The sequence below is a fragment of the Ambystoma mexicanum genome, chromosome 8 (assembly GCF_040938575.1).
Source record: "Ambystoma mexicanum isolate Mex_15411 chromosome 8, UKY_AmexF1_1, whole genome shotgun sequence".
In the NCBI taxonomy this organism is placed as follows: domain Eukaryota; kingdom Metazoa; phylum Chordata; class Amphibia; order Caudata; family Ambystomatidae; genus Ambystoma; species Ambystoma mexicanum.
In genome coordinates, this window is record NC_090929.1 from 1,366,805,080 (window position 1) to 1,366,827,623 (window position 22,544).

Consider the following 22,544-nt stretch of genomic DNA (forward strand, 5'->3'; position numbering starts at 1 on the left):
CGAAGAAGTTTATAAAGTTATAAGTTTAATGTTTGGGCGACAGGTGCTCCCAGTTGGGGGGGGGAAGTACAGGGTGGGGGGGGAGTTCAAAGTTCGTAAAGAAAACAAAACAAGAAATAAGAGGATACGACACATAGAAGCACTGGCAAGGGAGCCAGGTATTGGCTATGGGCAAGATCACAGACACGATCATCATCCAGGCAGGAGATATACCAACACGAGAAGACCTTCGGGCATCCCCCCCGAAAGCATAGCGTTGCACAAATCTCAAGCGTACAGGACTACCATTGATCCTCCCAGATATCCAGATAAGCACCCCACGCAGAGAGAATGAACTCCAACAAGGTGACTGTGCTCTCCTGGAATGTCAACGGCCTCGGCTCCAGCATAAAGCGAAGACTGGTGCTCCAGTACCTTAACCGCTACTCACCTGATATTGCCCTACTAAATGAAACACACTTGCTAGGCACGAGCGCAAACTTCTTCAAAAAATCCAACTACTCTCACACCTACCAGGCTGGATTCACAACAGGAGCTAGGGGCACGATGATCCTGGTTCACAAGCGAGTCCCCCTGCAGGTCAGGAAGGTCAAGATCGACCCCCGGGGCCGGTATGTCATGATACTGGCCGATATTTGGGGCGAGAAATGGGGCCTCGCTGCAGTCTACGCCCCCCCCTCACAGACGAAAGAGCTACTCTCCGAGCTACAGAGCCGGCTGCTTGAAGATGTGGCCGACGTATGGGTGATTGGCGGGGACTTTAATGAAGTGATGAACACTACGATCGACAGATCTCACAGGAGGTCAGGTTCCTGTCTCGCCCCCACATCACTCGCCATGTTCGCCGAAGCTCTGGGTATGACAGATGCATGGCGCGCGCTCCACAAAAATGAGGCTGGGTTCTCCTTCTTCTCAGGTGTCCACAAGTCATTCTCCCGAATCGACTATGCCTTCATCCCCCGCAATGTAAGTCACAGGCTTCTTGACGCTGACTTCCTCGCCAGAGGTATTTCCGACCACTCTCCGCTCCTACTGTCTATGAAGAACTCTTGCCGTGGTCCGGACCGTAATTGGCGCCTGAACACATACCACCTACGTCTCCCCGAAATAGCGGAGGAACTGGAGAAGAAGACAACAGAATACTTCGAAATCAACGAAGGATCAGTGGATTGCCCGATCTCGCTCTGGGAGGCATATAAGACGGTCCTCCGCGGGGAAGTTATCTCGGAAGTTTCAGCCTACCAACGAAGACGAACCCGAAAGATCAAAGAGGCAGAAGAGCGCGTCCTGGAGTGCGAACAACAAACCCTGGAACACTCCACCCAAGAAGCTAAGGAGGATTTGATCACCGCACAAGTGGCCCTTAGCAACCTGGCGCTAGACAATGCACGGACAGCCCATCAGTTAGTCCGGAGCCAAATTTACGAACGAGGAGACAAGGCAAATAAGACACTGGCCTGGCTGGAACGGCGCGACCAGACCAGGGGACATGTGCGGGCGATTGAATCTCCAGACGGAACACTTCTCACAGACGACTCGGACATTGTTGCAACATTTGCCGCCTATTATGAGAAACTCTATACCCCACCGGCCGAACACCTGCCTCCCGAACCCACATCCTACCTCGACCGGCTCGAGATCCCGAAGCTCTCCCAGCGCCAAACAGACCTCCTGAACGCCGAAATCACTGTAACTGAGGTACAAGAGGCACTCGCACAGCTCCAACCTGGGAAGACCCCGGGCCCCAACGGGTTCCCTACAGAAACATGGAAATGCCTCGGCGGTTCACTGCCAGCCCACATGCACCGCATGTTTCTACGCAGCATGGAGCTAGGGGCACTCCCCCCGGACCTCAGGAAGGCATTCATAGTCGTCATACATAAGCCCGGGAAACCCCCGGAGGAATGTGCCTCCTATCGTCCAATATCCTTGATTAACGGCGAAGCCAAGGTCCTTGCAAGAACACTGGCCAATAGACTGCTGCGGGTTATTGAGACCCTGATTCACCCCGACCAATGCGGATTCATGCCCAACAAATCCACCCGCATGAACCTGCGCAGAGTTCAATTGGCGTTGAGTAGAGCCAAAGAAATACCAGCCCCATTGGCCCTCCTGGCAGTGGACTTCGAAAAAGCATTTGATTCCGTGGGCTGGGAAGCCTTGTGGGCAGTCATGTCTCGAATGAACCTGGGACAAACGTTCATATCGTGGGTCAAACTCCTGTATGCACACCCAGAGGCCACGGTAAGGGTGAACGGCAGGTCTTCTCAATCATTTCCTCTGGGTCGGGGTACGAGACAGGGGTGCCCCCTCTCCCCGCTGCTCTTTCTATTGGCCATAGAACCTCTCGCAATCGAGCTTAGGACCAACACTACTTGGACAGGGTTCGCCTGGCCGGGGGGGGGGAGAGGACCGACTATCCCTTTATGCGGACGACCTCCTCATATACCTAAGTAACCCACGCACTTCCTGCCCGATTGTCTCCCGTATCCTCAGGGAATACCAGCGCTTCGCAGGCCTCAAGGTGAACGAAACCAAAACCATTTACTTCCCGATCCAGGGTGGCGAGTCTGCGATCCCGGAAACCTGCCCATATCATATCTCCATTAGAGAACTCAAATACCTGGGCATAAGACTCGACCCGTCACTAGGTGGGTTCCTAAAACTCAATCTACAACCAATAATCGACCGATTCAATAGAGACACCTCCCACTGGCAATCACTCCCACTATCGCTATTGGGCAGAGCGGCACTGTTCAAAATGCTGACCCTCCCCAAAACGCCCCCCACATAATCCCCCGGGACACCTTCGCACTCATTGACAGACGCCTTCGCACACTGCTGTGGGGAGGGAAACAATCCAGGATCGCCCTGGAGACGCTGCAGCGATCAGTGTGGGAGGGAGGCATTGGTCTACCATGCACTCGCACCTATTACCTTGCAGCCCAGATCGGGGTGGTAAACGACTGGATACATGCTGACCCCACACTCCCCCACATCCGCCTAGAAATGGAGACCATGACCCCACTAACCCCACTACAGACCCTCTACGCCACCCACGACCAACCCCCGTCCTTACCCAAAATGACACGTCACATTTGCCGGGCCTGGCGGGACGCGCACAAACTGATAGGCTGGAAAAGTAAACCAACACTATCCCAACCCCTATGGCACAACGCACTCCTCCCAGAAATAGTGAAGATGGGCCCCTTCGATCACTGGTGCGCGAAAGGGATACATACACTAGCACATGTGGTACAGGAAGGCCATCTCCTTGACTTTGAGGCCATGCAAGAGCGCTTCGACCTCGCACCTATGGACCGGTTTCGACATGCGCAAATGACCCACGCCATCCGCACCCAATTCCCTGACACGACGACCATACCCCCCTGTACCCCCATTGAAACCAACATCCTTCCGCAACGCATTGCCTCCAAGGTCACCTCCACGCTCTATCAAGCCCTTAACTCCTTCGGAGCGGCGCAGCTAGATGGGCTCAAAGAAAAATGGGAAAGGGATATAGGTCACATGGAACCAGAGGACTGGGCAGAGGCACTAATGTCCCCTAGAGAAATAGGTATTGATTCTAAACTCAGGCATATACAACTGAGGATCCTCCACCGCACATACTATTCACGCACTGCCATGGTCAGATGGGGTGGACTGGAAGATGGGACGTGCCTCAGGTGCAAAACAGAACCGGCCACCTTCTACCATATGTTATGGGACTGCCGAGTCTTACAGGTCTTCTGGGAGAGCTGTACCAACACGATTTCTGCCACCCTGGCGACACCGATACCCAGGGACCCCAAAATGATGCTGCTGGGAATCCGAGGTGAAGTGGACCTCTCAATACATGATAGAATATTTCTGGCATTGGCATTTGGGACAGTCAAAAGACTGATTGCGGCTAGCTGGGGCTCTGCCGACCCCCTATCTGTGAACCGATGGTGCAATGAGTTGGACAGATGTGCGGCCCTGGAACGCCGGATTTATAACGCACGGGGGTGCCCCCGCAAATTCCAGAAAATATGGGGTAAATGGCTAGACGCTAACTGAAATGTACCGAGGGGAATAGAAATGCACTATTGTTAACATTGGTTACCTGCCATACCCAACGAATGTCTGATGGCCCTCGGCCCACTGGGTTCCCTCTGCCTCTTTGAAAAACTGCCTTACTATCATGATCGATTGTATGCCTTTGTCTCATGCCTGTTTTGTTGTTGTGTTACTAAAACGAAATAAACAGAATTATTAAAAAAAAAAAAAAAAGGGGGTCTCAGCCCGAAGGAGGGAGACCCATGATGAACATTGAAAGCGAGAACTTGTGCATGTGAAAATTCTGATCGCAATGGAACTTTGAGATTTGTTTGTTACAACAGACCCTCTGAAGTAAGAGACTGTTATTGAAAAAAGAGGCTTTGGCAGAAGGCCTTGATGTCCATGCTTTGAACTGTATCCTCGTGGCCGAGAAGCCAGAGTGTGTGCGAAGCTCGAACGTGCCGCCTTACCCTGTGCTGAAAGCCTGGGGATGGGAAGCGTTCTTTTTATTTGTTGGTCGTAGTTTTCTCCCATCCTTAGATTTTGGTTTAGATTGGTGTCCAACCAACCCATTGAAGTTCAATAAACACCAGTGAACTGTGAACTGTGTCTGTCTTCACTGTTCGATACCATACTTTCCTTACATTTCTTAACATGGTATGGAATTTTTATATTGGTTTTAAGTACAAATCCAACATTAGGAGCATTTGTATAACGTAGGGGGCATTTATCGTGCCAGCAGGAAATGTTTTTTATTACTATGCCATGGAATTTTATACTGGCGTTAAGGGCAAATTCAACACTATTAGTGCTATCAGATATTGGGGGAGGGCATTTATGGAGCTGACATTTCTTACTGTGGCATGGAATTTTAGATTTTCATTAAGTTTGAAGACATCACGCGTGTCCTTATAGGAGGTGGCTGGAGCATTTGAACAGCTGCCTATAACATGTTTTCTTATCGTGGCTTTGCATTTTTGCATTAAGGGTAAAGCCAACATGAGTGTTCTTACATAGCTATGCTGTCCTACCATGGTGCAGCCAGTCTGGTCAGATTTTCTTGACGAGGCATGGCATTTTAGATTTGCTTTAAGGTCAAAGACACCATCATGAGTGTCCTTACAGGAGGTGGATAGAGCATTTGAAAAGCACCCTACAACATGTTTTCTTTTCATGGTTTTAAGGGTAAAGTTAACAGGAGTGTTCTTACATAGTCATGCTGCCCTACCATGGTGCCGACAGTCTAGACATGTTTTCTTACTATGGCATGGCATGTTTTACCTTTTCTATTGGCATCAAGAGTAAAACTAACATAAGTGTTCCTATAATGACTTACATTGGCGCAGCCAGTCAGGACATGTTTTAAATATTTCCAGGCTGGCTGCACCAACATAGGCCCCTATGGCCATTTAAGAACACTCTCTTATGGTGTTATGGCATGAACAAGGGCAAAGCCAACATGATTTTTCTTAAATTGCCATTCTTCATTCATCAAACTCTCAAAGGTAGCAGGTCCCCCAGGGAGGCCCAACAGGAGCATTGTGAAGTAGAAGAGGCCTTCAGGAGTGAAGAAGGTGGTATTATATCTAGGGGCACCATTCAGTCCACTTAGTGAGGTACAAGGTGTAGCTGGCCCTCGCCCTTACAAGGGTTTTATCCTGCTCATCAATTCTAGGCATTAGGTATGCATTGAACTTCAATATCTTGTTGAGCCACCTGAAGTCAATGCAGAATCTCTATGTGTTATATGGTTTGAGGATCTGGAAGATTGTCGAGGAGCATTCTCTATGGTCCCTCTCAAATACTCTGAGGTGCAACATTTTCTTTAATTATTCTTAATTATTCCCTTACAGACTTCTTTCGAGCCTCAGGTAACCGATATGGATTTAGTGTTGTGACTCTCCTTGGGGGCGTTTGGATTTTGTGTTTCACGCCCCTTACTCTTAGTGGCTTTGTAGAAAATACATCTGGGTATCTCTTTAGCAATCTAAATAATTCTTGGTGACTGTTGGTGTGGAGACCTGGTGACAGGGTATCCCCATAGAGTTAGATTCATTAATTAATCTTCTATAATGTGCCTAATACCAGAGCTCAGTCTCCAAGAGCAGGACCATGATTTGAACCTGTGTTGCTTTGTGCTGCTGTGCTTCCAAGACAAACACATTGCCCCTGAGCTATCCTCCTGGACCTGTCCTCCCGACTGGTTGAGGAGTCTCCCTGAAATTGTTAGAATAGAGAACTAGGAGATGTTCTGGCTCTATGCCTTTAATGTGTTCACATAAAACAGCTGTGAGGGCTTCTGTCTATCGGCTTGTTGAAGCCTGTAGGTGAGGTGTGATAAACCCTCAGTGGCAACGTAGGGTCAACGCCATCAGGCCACAAGTTTGTTCTGAGCTGTTGAAGGTAGGGCCATCGCCTTGTCCCCATAGTGGAAAGTAAACGGTTTTGAATCTTAGTTGTAGGCCTGTCGAGCTTAGACATCCTGCAGATGGGCTTGGAGCAGACTCCTTACCCATGTCCATATGCTCTCTGGTATTCTGTCCCATCGGGTGGTTGCTGGTCTTTCAGCTTCCTGGTCCCCTCCCACTCTTCCTGCATGATATCCAGAATATTACAGAGGTCTTGGCGGCCATATACCAGTCTGAATGGAGAGAAGCCAGTGAGTTATTGTGTTCTTTTCCTGATCGCAAATAGGGCCATATGCATCAAACCGTCCCAGTTTCTTCAATCTTCGGCAACCAAACTTCCCAGAATTCACTTCAAGATCTTTTAAAAATGTTATTCCAGGCCATCGGTCTGGGGATGATAGATCAAAGTCCTAATGATCTTGATGTTCACCAGGTCTTTCATGTCTCCAATCTGCTTTGACATGAAACTATAGTCCTGGCCAGTCAAGATTTCCACCAGGATGCCCAATTGATAAAATATGGTATGAGCACCTTGAGGAGAGCTTTACTTATGTTGCAACTCAATGAAAAGCCTCCAGATATCAGTTAGCATAGTCTAGGATCAACAATATGCATTTGTTTTTATATCGGGAAGATTCCAGGATTGCCACAATATCCATGCCAATGAGAACGTCTACAATGGGCACCTTTTGCAGTAGGGCTCGGGATGCGTTGTCTGGAGACATCTCCTGGGAAATTGGACAGGTTGCGCAGAACTGCTAGACTTCTGCACATATTATACGCGGGCGCTCTGGTGCTTTAGGATCATGCCTATCGTGGAAAGAAGAACAAGTTAAATGTACTTGTGGACTATGCACGCGCCAACTATTTGACAATAAATCTAGTCAAGTCTAAGATAATGCTGATAACAAGAAAAAGTCAATTGTGTCCAAATGACAACTCTCCTGGGTACTCTTGAATAGTTTGACAAAATGTGGGGGGCATGGCTAGCTGCGATTTGAGCAGAACGCAACCTGAATGAGCTCCCCGTCAGATCCTGTCAATACTGATCCTGCGTGCAAAATAAAGATCGCCTTCCTTGAGATAAAAGCAATCCCAGACAGAAGATCTCCAGAAGAGCCTTCAGCTCTGCTTTCTCGGAAGATTCTACACCCCGAACGTCAAGTAATCAGAGGAGACGGATAGGGTAGGGATGTCTGTAAAATGGCGACTGTGACCCACCAGTGAGGTAGAACGTTCGGAAGCCCCCGACAGGCAGCCGTACGCAGAGAAGCTCGCCCGAAGTTGGGATAGAGGAGAGAACAGCCAGCATTCACTGCGGAAGACGAATCGGTAAGAGCGCATATTAGCTCCATACCGCACAGCATCATTGCAAGGAAGCCCCAGCAAGTGAGGGACCAGACTGTGCAGTGACACGAGCCCCAGCCCAGTGCTTGGTCGGAAGAAAGTGTGCCTCCTCCTCCATTCACCTAAATGGGGCAGCGGGCAGCCACAGTAGCCTGAGAAATCCTCTCCCCGGGCTACCTCAGCACAATGCTACACCCGACCTGCAGACAGACACGCCAGCTCCCACCCTGCCTTATTCCAGATCCGGACAACAGGAGACCGTGTCTGGACTGACCTAAGCCCACACAAGCCTGATAAAAGGCACTGAGAGGAGCCTCGGCGTGCAGCTGCTCCCAATTCATCAAACCCCACAACAAAATACAGTGCACTGCCATCAGACCACACAGCAGCAGGAAACGGCCCCCACAAATAAAAGGGGCCAACAAATAATATGGAAAGAATACTGTGATCTGCTGTCAGAACACCCAGCAATAGGGAAAAGGTGTCTACACACGGAGCCAGCAAACAAAACAGAGAAGGGATTCAGAACCAAGTTCCTCCATATGAGACACTAATACCCGAATACACAAGAGAGATCACACTCCCAGAACAACACAGAAACAAGGACTAATCCCACATGCGGAAGGAAGGAGGAATATGGCCACTCAGCCTAACAGACGATGTTGGAATACTATGCAAAGAAAACTGACCCCAAATCAGACCCTACACACCCTGTGTACCATTTACCAAGTAGAGAACACAGCCCCCAGCAGAATGACACTGACAACAAGATCCTAGAGGCAATCGCAGCCATGCGAACATCCATGGAAACCCACATAGGGGAAATAAAAAGCAATATGAGCCTCCTGTGCAAAGATGTGCGCAACTTAGACAGAGGAGTGGGTGATACAGAAAAGAAATTAAAAGAGACCTCATCCTCCACCAAAGAACTACAGATCACAGGCCAAAGTCTGGATGCTACAAGACAGGGTTGAAGACGCAGAAGGAAGGTCAAGGAGAAGTAATATTCGGAACCTAGGTCTGAAAATATGCTCCTCCAGGAACTAGGGCCAGGAGCCCGTCGCAAGGATTCATGCTAGAAAGAGCCCATAGAGCACTCACGAGGAACCCCACCCCCCCAGGGAGCACCTCCGCGGCCCATTGTAGCAAAAATCCTTAACTATCGAGACAAAGAAAAGATCCTAGCCTACTCCAGTTCGGGCGGTGAGATCCGACGAGACTCAGCAGTTCTAGCAATTTATCTGGATTACACCATCCTGGCTCAAAGGAAACGGGCTCAGTTCGTACCAACCAAAGAGAGCCTCAGACGCCAGGGGATGAAATATATGCTCCTCTACCCAGCAAAACTGAAGGTGCTACACAAAGGAAAATCTCTCTTCTTTGAGACACCACAGCAAGTAAACACCTGGATGGATTCACAAATGTAGCAGATGCTGGAAAATCAAGATGGCCCAAGCGGGCCCAACAGATGGAAGGATAAGAGACTGAATCATAAATAGATCACCGCCAGCATGACCATGTAAAGAGAAATTAGGCGGGAACCTCACACATTTGCACCTTTGGAACTTCCACTGACAGACGAGTCCCCAGCCAGGACCAACGGGAGGGGCACAATAACCGGGAACCACCACTCCTGACTCTGGTCCCCCCCACCCAAAGAGATCGGGAGCTCGACTCCACACCTCCATTCCAAAGAACGAAAAGTACTCCCCAGTACTCGGCCACCGAATCCGGAGGTTCGAGAACAAATTGTGGCTATGCCTCTACGGATCTACACCGGTGGGCAACAGGTTAGAAGTTGTACTAGAGTTTTAGTTGCAGTTATTTTGGTTAAGCTAGAACATGGTCCAACTAACCACATAAGAAGGAATTTAACAGGAACCAATGGGTTGGTACCATGAAGAAGACAATGAAAACAGTTCCCTGTGGGACTGAAAATGTGCAGGACAGGAGGGAAAACTCCATTCACAGGGACACTGCAAATCGCTACCCAGCTCATGAAAAGGCCCACTCACCACGACAGGATGCAGAGACAATGCAAAAAGCTCCCTGGGAAGGAGAGGAACAGAGAATCAGAGGATGTAACCTAGATGGCTAAGATCCTCAAGAGAGCCACATGGAATGTATGTGGCCTAAATAACTATGTCAAAAGGCAGAGAGTGGTGCCATACCTGCGCTGCAAAGGAATCCACATAGCTTTGCTACAAGAGACACACCTAACTCCAGCAAAACAGTCCCAGATACTCGGAAAAATGGAGGGGCGGGGGCTTTGGGTCCGTATACTCAACTACTCCAGAGGGGTACTAATTTGGATAGCAACTTCGGTACCTTTCCGCCCACAACATACTCACACAGGCCCAGAAGGAAGACTAATATTGGTACATGGTTTTCTTGACAAAAGGGAAGTCTGCCTAATTAATACTTATGCACCCAACCACAATGCAGCAGCATTCTACCGCACTCTATACACCAAACGTACCCCTTATACGGGCATGGTCTGGATTTGGGGTGGACACTTCAATTGTGCAATAGACCTGGCCCTAGATAGATCAGACAATGCACCCAGACCCCCTTACCCCAGCTAAGGCTCTGAACACACTAACAAAGAAGCTAGAACTCCAATAGATATGGAGGTGAATACACCAGGAAAGGAAGGAATTCTCGTTCTTCTCGACTGTACACAAGATATACACGAGAATAGATTACGTCTTCAAAGAGATAGACCAGCTGGGAAACATTGTAGGAGCCTCATATGATGGTACAACACTCGGACCCCTCGCCTCTGATAATGGAGTGGATACTCTCTAGCCATCCAACCCCTATACTCACATGGAAACTATGAGTCGAAACATAGCGAGATAGTGTTTTCAGGGAAGACATAAGACAGCCGGTGGTACCATTATTTTGACCACAACATAGGGAGCATTACAGAAATGCGGACAGTGTGGAATGCTTTCAAAGTGGAGTGCAGCCATAGCTAAAGGAGGAAGCGTCCAAAAGGACCTAGAACGACAAATAATGAGTGCAGAAGTTAAGATTAAAAAGCTGGAAGGGTCCAAGGCCATGGGGAAAAAGGCAGAAAAAACACTCATAACACACAGACAAGAATGCCTAGATCACTGGGAAAGATTGGGCAACTACAGTTATGCAAAATATGCAGAATAACTGCAAGGGCAAGGTGACAAACCTGGTAGACTATTAGCTTGGCTGACCAGGGACAAAAACACTAGAGAAGAGATAGTTGAGATAACAGATGAATGCGGAGAAACTTGGAGATCACAGAAAGAGATCAACAAGACATTTAGAACCTTCTACCGCAATCTCTATGAGGACAACACAGACTCTAGAGAGACAGAAATCAAAGAAACCCTAGGAGACATTGCCTGCCCGTAGTATCAGCGGATCAAAAGGCAATGCTAGAAACGCCAATCACATTAGAAGAGATACAAGGGATAATAGCCACAATACCAGCTGGGAAAACTCCAGGAGGCGACGGCCTACCAGCAGAGTTCTATAAGGAATGTAAAGATCTAATTGCCCCCAGAACTACTCCCAGTGCTAGAAGAGGGATATGAGGAAGGGAAACTACCAGACAGTATGGAACAAACGGTCATACTCCTGATCCTAAAGCCATGTAAAGATAGGAAGCTATGCGAATCCTACAGACTGATAGAGCTAATAAACCAGGACACCAAAATCCTCACAGCGGTACTCGCAGAGAGACTTAAGAATGTAGTCACAACACTGATACATCCTGACCAAACGGGCTACGTCCCGGGCAGGGCCACAACAGAAAACCTGAGAAGACTCCAGGTGGTGATAGACAGAACACGTAACTGGCCAGAAGGCTGTGCGGTAGTGGCCTTGGACTCTGTTAAAGCATTCAATTCCGTTAGATGGAAATGGCTGTTCGCATCCCTGGAACAATACCGCATAGGAAACAGGTTCATGAGACGGATATGCATGCTTTATTCAAGCCCAACGGCAAGAGTGTGCACTGGCAAACACATCTCGGTCCAGTTCTTGATTCACAGAAGAACCAAAAAGGGCTGTCCCTTGTCACCCCTACTATACATTCTGGCCTTAGAACCCTGGCAATACATATGAGGAAAACACTTAAAGACACAGGGCTATGAGTAGATGGGTCACTACATGTGATATCCCTATACGCAGATGACATACTGCTTTACATAAGACACCCAGAAGACAACCTAGAGACATATCTGGAAGTATTGGAGAACTCTGGAATGCTATCGGGAATCTCGATTAGCAAGACAAAAAATCCTGCCTCTTACGCCTCGCAGGATGGATAGGGATCGTGAAAGATCAACTCCCACATCTAGGACTCCAATGGAAAGTCCACTCCTTCTGATACATAGGAATAAATTAATGCCACAACAGAGACACTGATACACAGAATACAGTAAAAGCAAAACTAGGTCTAGAGGCTTCTATTAAATGCTGGGGAAAATTGACCCTTTTGATAATGGGTAAAAAAAATGATAGCCCTCCCCAGCCAACTGTATCATTTCACAACCGTACCATACCTCATACAAAGAGCCTTCTTCAGAGACATAAACTCGACACTAGACGGCTTCATATGGGGAAATGGTAGAAGGAGAATCGCACTTGACGTCCTATGCAGAGATTACACAGAGGGCGGGGTACGTCTCCCACACTTTGAACTCTATTACCTAGAAGGCCAACTCCAACATGTAGCAGGATGGCTAGCAGACTCGGAAACAACAAACCATGTACTGATGAGCCCCAACATAGCCCCTTCCTTTCGCAAGAAGCATTGTGGCTGAAGAAAAACAGAAATGCCGACCCTGCAACACTTCTTCAATTAGGCAGACCAATATTGTTCAGAACCAGAAAGATACTGAAGGTGCAAGAGCCCTACCCCCCCAGATTCCACTGGCAGCCCTACGCGGAGGCAACGGGGAACACTTAATTCACAGCAGAAAGTACTGGGAAGAAAAGGGGATAATAAGCATAGGAGATCTCTATCTCGCAGGGAAACTACAGATATTCAAAGATCTGGTAGAAACACACGAACTACACAAAGGGCAATTCATAACATACACCAGACTAACACGCGCACTAAGAAATACATGGCCAGCCTGCCCAGATCTAGAAGACGAAAACCCGACTCAGGAACTGCTATACGATGTGTCAGAGGGAGGACACATGATTTCCAGAACATACCAAGGTCTGTTACAAGGAATACCTAAAGATCTAAACAGAGGGAAACAAACATGGGAACTAGAGGTGAGAAAGGAATTTACAAAAGAAGATTGGTGAAAAGCAGTGCTATACCCTAAGAGTGTCTTGGGAAATGCTATGCTTAAATTGACCTTATACTACACATTTCATGACACCCCAGAAAATATTGCAATTCCCGGGGGCGGGGATAAAGGTATGCACAAAATGCGGAGAAGAAAGCGATACTATGGGACATATGTTCTGGTCCTGCCTAATATCCTGTGAATACTTGCAGGAAATAGAAACATGATTGAAAAAGGGAGGAATAGGGGGTCAGGAATGGACAGCAGAACCATGCCTTCATGGGATATATAAATACCCCAGGAGAGAGAGCGGTGAGAAAAATGATAGACCTCGCCTGGGTGCTTGCCAAGAGAAGAATAGCAATGACATGAAAGGCCAGAGAAAGGCCGAAGATAGAAATGTGGGGTAACGACTTGAAAAGATGGACCATGGCAGAGACAGCAGTATGGCACGAAGCACTGCAAACAGGCAGAAGGGAAAACTCAGAGGACATAATAACGGGTTATACACTTGTACAAGATCTGTTCACCTCGCCAGATGACAAACCCCTTCAAAACCAGGAACCCCAGTTTAACGTTCACTAGAGACCAATAAAATAGACAAATGAAAATAGCATGTACTCCTCACCTGAACTGAGATCCCAATGACCCGAATGGTTTAGATCCTTGAAAATATTACATACCGTGCTTAAAGTTATAGTTTGGGAGTTGGGGTGGGAAAGGGTATTGAGAGACCACTATAAGTAAAAATGTTGCATATGTAGAAATGCAAACAATCTTGTTGCAATATGAGAAATACCAATAAACATACTTAAACATTTTTAAAAGGTCAAAATGTAGAAAGGCTGGACAATTAACTTATATGTTCAATAATTTTGGTCACCAAACATCAGGCTTTACAGCGGAAGGAGTTTTAATTTTTTTTACAAACAGTGTTTTTGCCCAGCAATCTTTTATGGGATGGAGGAGATTGTTCTGAGATATCTAATGTGGGTGGACTGCCTTGAAGGTTGCTTTTGACAGAAAATATTAAAATTGCCTCCTTCACTCCCACAGAGTATTTAAGGTTGGAATTAAGCTTAGTCTCTTTGAGCAGTCAAAACCTCAAGAAAAGAGGCGAATTGTACATTAAAAATCTCGTGGACCCTAAATGTCCAGTGCTTGCCAAACTTGGTGAAAAGTCTAGATCTGAGCCCAGGTCCAGGGTCATGAATTTTGTAGAACTCAACAAGGCTTTTTTCTCGAATCTAGAGTGCTCCATTTTATGGGATGCAACACTGGGTTACGAAATTGTGAGAGGCATTTTCAAGAAAAAGGCCGAATCCTGTATTGGACAAAGAATTATACGCATTTGCCCAGCCTTCCGAGTCACATACATGTTGTAAACGTCACTCACAAACTCTTAAAGCCTCAAATCTATTTGTTGAAAAGCCCTAGACCAGGAGTGGGAACCCTGATTTTTGACTGCTTATTAATCAATTTCCTTTATTAGTTGATTTGGGGCTGCAATTAAAGCTTCCCTGTGAATGTAGGTTTTGCAGAATTTGTCGCTGCCCATGCGCACTTGAAACAGCAAAACACGTGTTTACGGAATGTGCAATGTTCGGTTCTCTCTATGGGACTATTCTAGGCCATTTTATATACGACTATGAATCGATTAAGACCTCTGAGTTTTGGTGCTATGGTCTAAACTCCAATTCTGAATCTTTGCACCTAGCACTTTACTGCCTATTGCGTCAAATTGAAAGGTATCTAAATCAATCGATTTAAGGTGTGGTCTATTATCATTATAACTTCGGGGAGCCGGGAACCTTTCAGTTGTTTTTGAATGTATGTACCAAGTGTTGTACAAAGTTTTGTGATTTTCAAAATTGTATTCAAATGTTTCTTTTTCTTTTATTCAAATGTACAGTACTGTTATATTTATTGGAATCATTTTTAAAAAGGTTCCGTTTTGAACTCTACACAAATAAAAAATTAAAATAATAATAGTATTGGCCTTTCAAGATTGCTTAGTACCAATTTGCTTTCTTCAACAAAAAATAAACAAACCTTGCAATTTTTTATAGATCAGTCGATGTTTTTAATGTACATACATCTTTTTAGGATGTGTATGGATAGCTCCAATTAAATGGGGTAACATGCAATCTTAGAAGTAGTTACCAGCAAAAACATGGCTAATTTCATTTTTCTTTTTAAGCAGAAAGTCCACCTTGAAGGTAATTTTCTTTCAAATGCATTCTGAACGATAAGTGTTTCACACAGGCCTAAAGAAGCAAACATATTTATACTTTACAATTCCACCCGCAGAACATTAACAAGTAAAGGTCATTGTGTATTGCAATATCAACTTATGTTTCATTCAATCAGTGGCAGTATTTTTTTAAAAGCTGGTCATGCGTAATTGTCAGACAAGTCAAATACCTCTAAAAGAGAAATATAGGGATGTGAGCCGAGGAAGGGGGGGGCGGGGGTGGTGTCAGGGACACAGAGAGAAAGAGGGAGTGTGTTTTACATATTTGCATTCTATAAAAACGTTTCGATTACCGACTGCAAGCCTAGACTACAGGACCAGGAAGCCACATGTCATTACCTTGAGCAGTTTGGCGTGCAGGAGCAGAGTGTAGGCAGCCTCTGTGTAGTTATCACACTCTTTGTGCAGGTCACACAGTTTGTACAAATACCTGAGGCAAAAAAGCAGAGGATAAAAACCAGGATGACGTTAGCTGATCAGAGCGTTATTATTCCAAATTCACGTGTTGCTTATCTACGCATGCGTGGGGCTGAAGCAAACAAAACGATAACGGTAGGCGGTTTCTCAAGGTTTTGCCATCAACTTCTAAAAAGTAAAGCGCTTATATTTCTAGCCAAATATCTTTCCCTATGATATGATTTGGGAGCATTTTAAGTAGATTTTGGGGCAAAAATGAGATTGAATCTATTTTGCATGTTTGCTGCTACTTCCGTGTTTTCTTACAAAAGGAGAAAATAAGGGGAAAACACGCGTTTTTACTGTTTTTGCCGCATTGCAAACTCGACATAATTTGATCCTTTACTGTAGTTGGTAGTGTTTAATAAAAAAGAGATCCCAAACTAGGTGACCAGTTCACCAAGTGTTCCTCGCTCGCAGGCGTAGACAGTGCACGCAAGTGAGGGAGAAACATCCTGCCCTCTGTTGACGGCAGCCGGATGCAAAGCAGCGCCTCTGCCCAGGCAGCGGGCTTTGTGTAGTTGGAATTTGCAGGCAGGGTGTGTGACCTGGAAATGGCAGCAGCATTCCAGAAAGATGCAAGCATAATTCACAAAAGTATTTAAAGTGTTTTGCAGCAGCTCCAGCATCGCGTGCGTTCGCCTGCACTCCCCTGTCTGTAGGCTAGGTGCTGGAAAAAGCTATATGTTGAAAGAAGTCTTCTCTTCAAGAGACATCTGGCAGCATTTCACACAAACTTTTTTTTTGTTTTTCTTTTTTTTAACACTGCCTCACTTCAAATAAGATGGGGTGCATTTACAGACAGGGCCGACCTTAGCTCTGACAGCGTCCAGGTCAAAGAAACGAAACAAAATGTGGCAGCTCCCCCTCTCCCCGGTCACCGCCCCTCCCATAAAGGCTGGTGGGAGAGTGTGGACATCACATTTGGGGTTGCTCTGCTAAGCAGTGTGCCAAACCAGTATGGGGCAGCATTTTAAATGCTGCCCGATGCTGGTGCAGCAGCGGTACCATATTGAAATTAAATGCGCCCCGCTCCTGTGCTTTGATTGGGGAGTTGATCATTTCAATAGGGCACCTTCACCACGCCAGCTCCGGGGATCCTTGAAAGACTCCCCTGAGCTGGCATGTCAGCGGGGCTTATAAGGCATCCTGGGCAACCGCCCGGGTCGCCCATGCCTAACGTCGGCCCTGTTTACAGAGTGGAGCACTTAAGTCCAGTCAATACCAGTACAGCCCTGGCAGGAAGTACCAGTATAGCACTGCCTGGCAAATGCTTATCCCATGCCTAAACACAAGCCACAAATGTTGGCTTGGTCAATGCTTGTTGGTCATACTTCGAGGCCCTGCTTTTACGACAAGCATGTCAAAAAAATTCCTCTCCCAGATATCATGCGACGCTGACAAGCGGGGCCCAGAGATTCAGGTCACAGCGAACCGCCAGCAAGCCCCGTTGTAAACGGTGACATTATGGCACTGAAAATAGATTCAGAAAAATGGGTGCCCAATTTTCTGCTTGATTTAAGCCTGAGCACTGGAAAGCGGATCTGTATTTAATAACGCGTTTCGGCAATTTCGTATATTTTATTGTAATGGAAGCCCAAATGCTGTGGAGCGTGGACTGGAATCGGGCAGAATGGATATTTACACTTTTAAAAGTTTCCCTTTAATATCACAGAAGATGCACCGGCATGCAAGGCGCATTTATTTTAGCACACCGTGCACATTAGTCTAGTCCCTGCAAGCATCCAAACCTGCTCTCCTTGACAGTCCGGGGAAAGAAAAGGCAAACGTTCCTTTTACGAACCTTATATACATTTCTTCTCGTTCGATTTCTTTGTAGAAGTTCTGAAATAAAAAGAAATCACCCATGTTAAAGACATGACAGAGAGATGGAGCCAAGACTGTATACGAAGTTCGCATTCAGATTCCCAGCACGTCATCACAACAGTCCCAAAGTTTGTCATGGCATTTGTATTAGGTGCTCGGGTACAAACTTCAACGGCAAAAGCGCCGCCGTTGCCTCACTGTGAGGGCGGCAGCTTCGCGGCAAAGGTTAGGCGCCTGAGAGAAGACTGCTGTCAGAAATGAGGTGCTAGCATTTGCGATTCACACGCCATTAACCGTCTTCAGCTTAAACGAGGTAATATGCAAAGAACACATCATGTGCAAGTAGCTGCTGGACTGTGGATTGTAAATCTTCAATCTTACTTTAGTAATCGCCCTTCCCCCATGATGAAGCTAGATGTCTGCACCGCCCTCTGCAAGCAGGGGCGGCGTTTCATGTCAGGCCACGCAATGCTTGAATGCCGCTGGCCTTGAGACAAGGCAGAGATAAAGTGCCACGGTTCAATACCGAAAAGAAAAACCAGGGCAGAGATAAAGTGCCACGGTTCATGTAGTATAATGAATCTCAGGAGGCAGGAAGCTGCGGGTTGTCCAAACAGGCTTTATTGCATAAACATGGGTGGTTCTTACAAATAACCCTAGCAGTGGTGCTCTAACAAAAGGCCAACGTGGCCAACAACATATGGGGCTGCGAGTGCAGTGTCGGGTGGTTCGCAAGTCCTCTTGATTTCCCGTGCTCGGAGGAGCCCGGGGAGACGCTCCTCTTGCGTCCTCCGCTCGTCCCGTAATGCGCGCGTAGCGCGCGGGGGCGGGGCTTCGTTACGCTCGAGATCTCGCGAGAGCGGGCGCTCTCGCGACATCTCTACACACCTCCCTTTATCACAATGGGAGAGGGGTCACTGTAACACAAAGTCATTGAATCTTACCGGTCTTTTATGCTCCCTTCTGGGCCTCTCACTGGTTCCCGGGCAAGGTCCCTGCGGAACCGGTTCGGGGCTTACATAGGGTTCTTCCGGTTGATTCTCTGATTCTTCTCTCTCTCCATCGCTTCTCCCTGGTTCTGGTTCTTCATTCCCCACATCCTCCATTTCTGCTTCAGTGCGTGGGGTTTCTGGAGTCTTAAGTCTTTCTTGTCTGCGTTGATACAAAGCTACTCTTTCGAAGTTCCACGCGCGCCCGTCTTCTGTGCGGACGTGATTTGTCCCTTTATGAGTAACTTGTATGGGTTGACTATACCGGGAACCTGTGTCTTGATCTTTTCTTGGTAGTTTGATTTTGACCCAGTCCCCTCTTTCGATGCTGGGCGCTTGCTTCGTTCTCCTTCTTCTGTCACTCCACAATTTCATGCGTGACTTGTTTCTTGTAATGCGCCATACTACGTCTGCCATATCTACCTCTTCATCTATTCTTATTTTAGACAGCCAAGGCGGGATAAGTGTTGATGCCGCACTCCTCCCTCTCAACATTTTGAATGGGGATACATGGGTAATGCCATTCGGAGTGAGTCTATGTGCTGCTATGGCTTCCTTTGTAGTCTTGAGGGGGTCCATGCCCGAGGCCATTGCAAGTTGGATGGCCCCTTTAATGAACCTGTTCGCCCTTTCCACGAGTCCATTTGCTTGAGGGTGATACAGGGCCGCCTTTTTTTGCTTGATGTGGTTCTTTTTGAGAAACTCCTCCATGTCTCTAGAAACTAGTTGCACCCCATTGTCCGTGACTACTTCATTGGGGAGCCCTTCCCTTTGAAAAATTTCGGTAAGCACCTCTATAACCGTTTCTGTAGTTATGTTTGGAACAAACTCTGCTTCCACCCACTTGGATAGGTAGTCGACTAGTACAATTCCGTATTTGTGTTCTGCTGACATCGCTTCCAGGGGTCCGATAAAGTCTATGCCCACTTTGGACCATACTGTTTCCGGTATCTCGGTGGGTATGAGAGGTGCTTGGCGAATCTTCAATCTTTTGTCGCTGTTTAAACACTCGTGGCATCGCTCTATCATGGAGCGAATCTCCTGGTCCATGGATGGCCACCAATATGCTTCCCTGACTCTGCGGCGAGTCATCGTGTTTCCCAAATGCCCCGCATGAGCCCTGCATAGAATTGTGCGTCTCATTCCTGTGGGGGGGACGATTTGATCCGACTTCATGATTATCCCTTGTGTTTCGGACAACTCTTCTTGTACTTTCCAATATGGCCTCATGCCCTCGGGTAGCACCCTTTCATCTGGCCAGCCTTCTTTGATCCATTTACGAATGGCGGACATGGTTGGGTCTTTCCCTTCTTCTTCTTGCCAGTGCTTTTCACTGAGTTCCAGATATTCTGGCATTCTTATGTCCGAGATGGAAGCAACAATGCACTCCCCTTGTAGAAACGGGGCAGCCTTTTCTTTGTTTTCCGGTAATCTCGACATGCAGTCAGCCTGCGAGTTTTTCCAGCCAGATATGTGGTGGATTTCGAATGTATATTCTTGTAATTTCGCGGCAATACGAGCTAGTCTGGGAGTGGAAGCTTTGGTGCCTCCGGGACTGAGCATATGGATGAGTGGTTTGTGATCTGTCACCAGCTTGAACTTGGTGCCCCACACATAAGTCCTGAAGTGCTCCACTGCCCATGCACATGCTAGCATCTCTTTTTCGATGGTGGAGTAGTTCTGCTCTGCTTCAGATAGCGCCTTCGATGCAAAGGCCACCACATGCTCGGTGTCACCCCTCCTCTGCGTAAGTACTGCTCCCAGTCCATACGCACTGGCATCAGTGGTGATGACTGTTTCCCACTTGGGATTGAACGGTTGAAGGCACGGGGCTTCCATAATGTGCTGTTTTATGGTGTCTATTGCCGCCTTTTGGGGTTCCTGCCACAGGAATTCGGACCCTTTCTTGAGAAGATCCCGTAGAGGTGACGTGGTCTCAGAAAATTTGGGTATGAATTTTGCGTAATATTCTGCTAAGCCTAAGAATGATCTCACCTCTTCCTTGTTGGTGGGATTGGGTGCTTTGATGATGGCTTGCATAAGGTTCTGTTTGGGGCTGATGCCCTTTTCTGAAATTTTGTATCCCAGGTACTCGACTTCTTTTACTCCAAAAGAACATTTCTCGTATCGTAGGCGGACTCCCGCTTCTTGTAACTTGTTGAGCACTAGTTTGAGAGTGGCATCGTGTGTCGGTTTATCACCTGCATACACCAATATGTCATCTTGGAAGTAGACCACATTTTTGACTTTTCGAAAGAGGGCATCCATCATGCGCTGAAACGCTGAGGCAGCTGATGATAATCCGAAGGGCATTTTGGTAAATTGAAATGTGCCGAACGGGGTGATGAATGCCGTGAGAGATTTTGATTCTTCATGGAGCTGGATTTGGTGATATGCGTTACGCATATCTAGTTTTGAGAAGATATTGGCTTCTTTCATCAAAAGTATGAGTTCATTTATGCTTGGAAGTGGATAACTGTCTGTGACGACTTCCAAGTTTAAGCTGCGCAAGTCTATACATACTCTTAATTCTTGCGATTGTGGTTTCTTTATGAGAACGACTGGGCTCAGCCATTCGGACGCTTCAATCTCTTCTATCACCCCTTCATTCTTCATTTTGTCCAATTGTTGTTTGAGGGTGTCTCTCGCTGTGGCTGGTACTGGCCTCACTCGGTGTTTTACAGGGATGGCATTTCTTTTGAGGACAATTTTGTGTAGAAAACCTTTGATGTGGCCCGGCTCCTCCGAGAACAGTGCTGGGTAATCGCTCTTGACTACGGTTTCACTCCTCACGCCTATGGATAGGACTTGCTCTTCTGTGCTGGGGTCGAGTCTGATCTTCAATTTGTCTTGGTCATCCCACCCTAGCACTGGAGGCCCTTCGTGGCTGAAGTATATTCTGGTGTAAGTTTCCCTCCCTTTAAATTCGACTTTGGCGTTGATGTAGCCTAGTAGTTCAACTGATGCTCCACCGAAAACCGTCGGCTTGTGTTTCGTGGTGAGTACTTTTACTTTTTCTTTCCCGAGCATATCTTTGTATGTTTGTAGGGGTAGGATGGTAAGGTCCGAGCCGGAGTCTGCCATGACCCTTGTCTCTCTGCCGTCGATCTTGATCATGCAGTGTGGCTTCTCTCTCCTGGCTCTAGTACTGTTCACCATGATTACGGTGGGCCTTCCTTCTTCCTCCGACGAGGAATCCCTTTCTGCCATGCGTTCTGAGGTCAGACTTGTGACTTTCTTATTTCGCCATCTGCACACTATTGAGAAATGTCCTATGCGCTTGCATACTGTGCATTCTTTGTCTCTGGCTGGGCACTCTCTGTCGAACGCTAGGTGCTTTGTGCTGGTGCACCTATGGCACTTGAGGGGTTCTTTCTTGTTGGTTCTCCCTTCTCTTGAATCTGGAATGAACTTTTCCTTTCTAGGACGGAAACCTACTGCTTGTACCTCAGGGGAACTTTGGGTACCTGCAAACTCTTTTCTTCTTCCTGCTGTTTCTTCCACCGCTCTGGCTATTTCCACTGCTTTCTCTAACTGTACTTCTTTTTCCATGATGTATTTGTCTTGAACTTTCCGGCTGTTGGTGTGGACTATTAGCATGTCGCATATCTGATTTTCTGCATTCGTGCCGAAGTTGCATAAAGCTGCCAGTTCTCTCAATTTCGTGATATAATCGTCGACAGGTTCAGACGGTTCTTGTTTCCGCGTATAAAACCGAATCCTGTGGAGCACTGTGTTTTCCTTACTGGCGAACCTCTTTTCTATTCTTCTGACAGCCTCCTTGAACACATCATCATCGTCGTCTTCTACCTCTATCAGCGCCAGGCCCTCGAATATTCTTTGTCCTTCTACCCCAAGGGCGTTTAATAGCATGGCTCTGCGTCTTGCCGCCGTGAATCCTGCTCCCCCCATTGCCTCCACATACGTTGTAAAC

General features: G+C 47.1%; 1 protein-coding gene across 2 annotated transcripts in view; it reads right to left on the minus strand.

Moving 5' to 3' along the window:
• DOCK1 (dedicator of cytokinesis 1) overlaps nt 1-22,544 on the minus strand; it is a 2,312,292-nt gene that overhangs the window by 650,421 nt on the left and 1,639,327 nt on the right. For both annotated transcript variants that reach the window (XM_069611483.1, XM_069611484.1), the window contains exons 36-37: nt 17,599-17,639; nt 15,678-15,768 (exon numbers count right to left, since the gene is read on the minus strand). In XM_069611483.1, the coding sequence (XP_069467584.1) occupies nt 15,678-15,768; nt 17,599-17,639 (132 nt within the window). The remainder of the gene's footprint in view (nt 1-15,677; nt 15,769-17,598; nt 17,640-22,544) is intronic.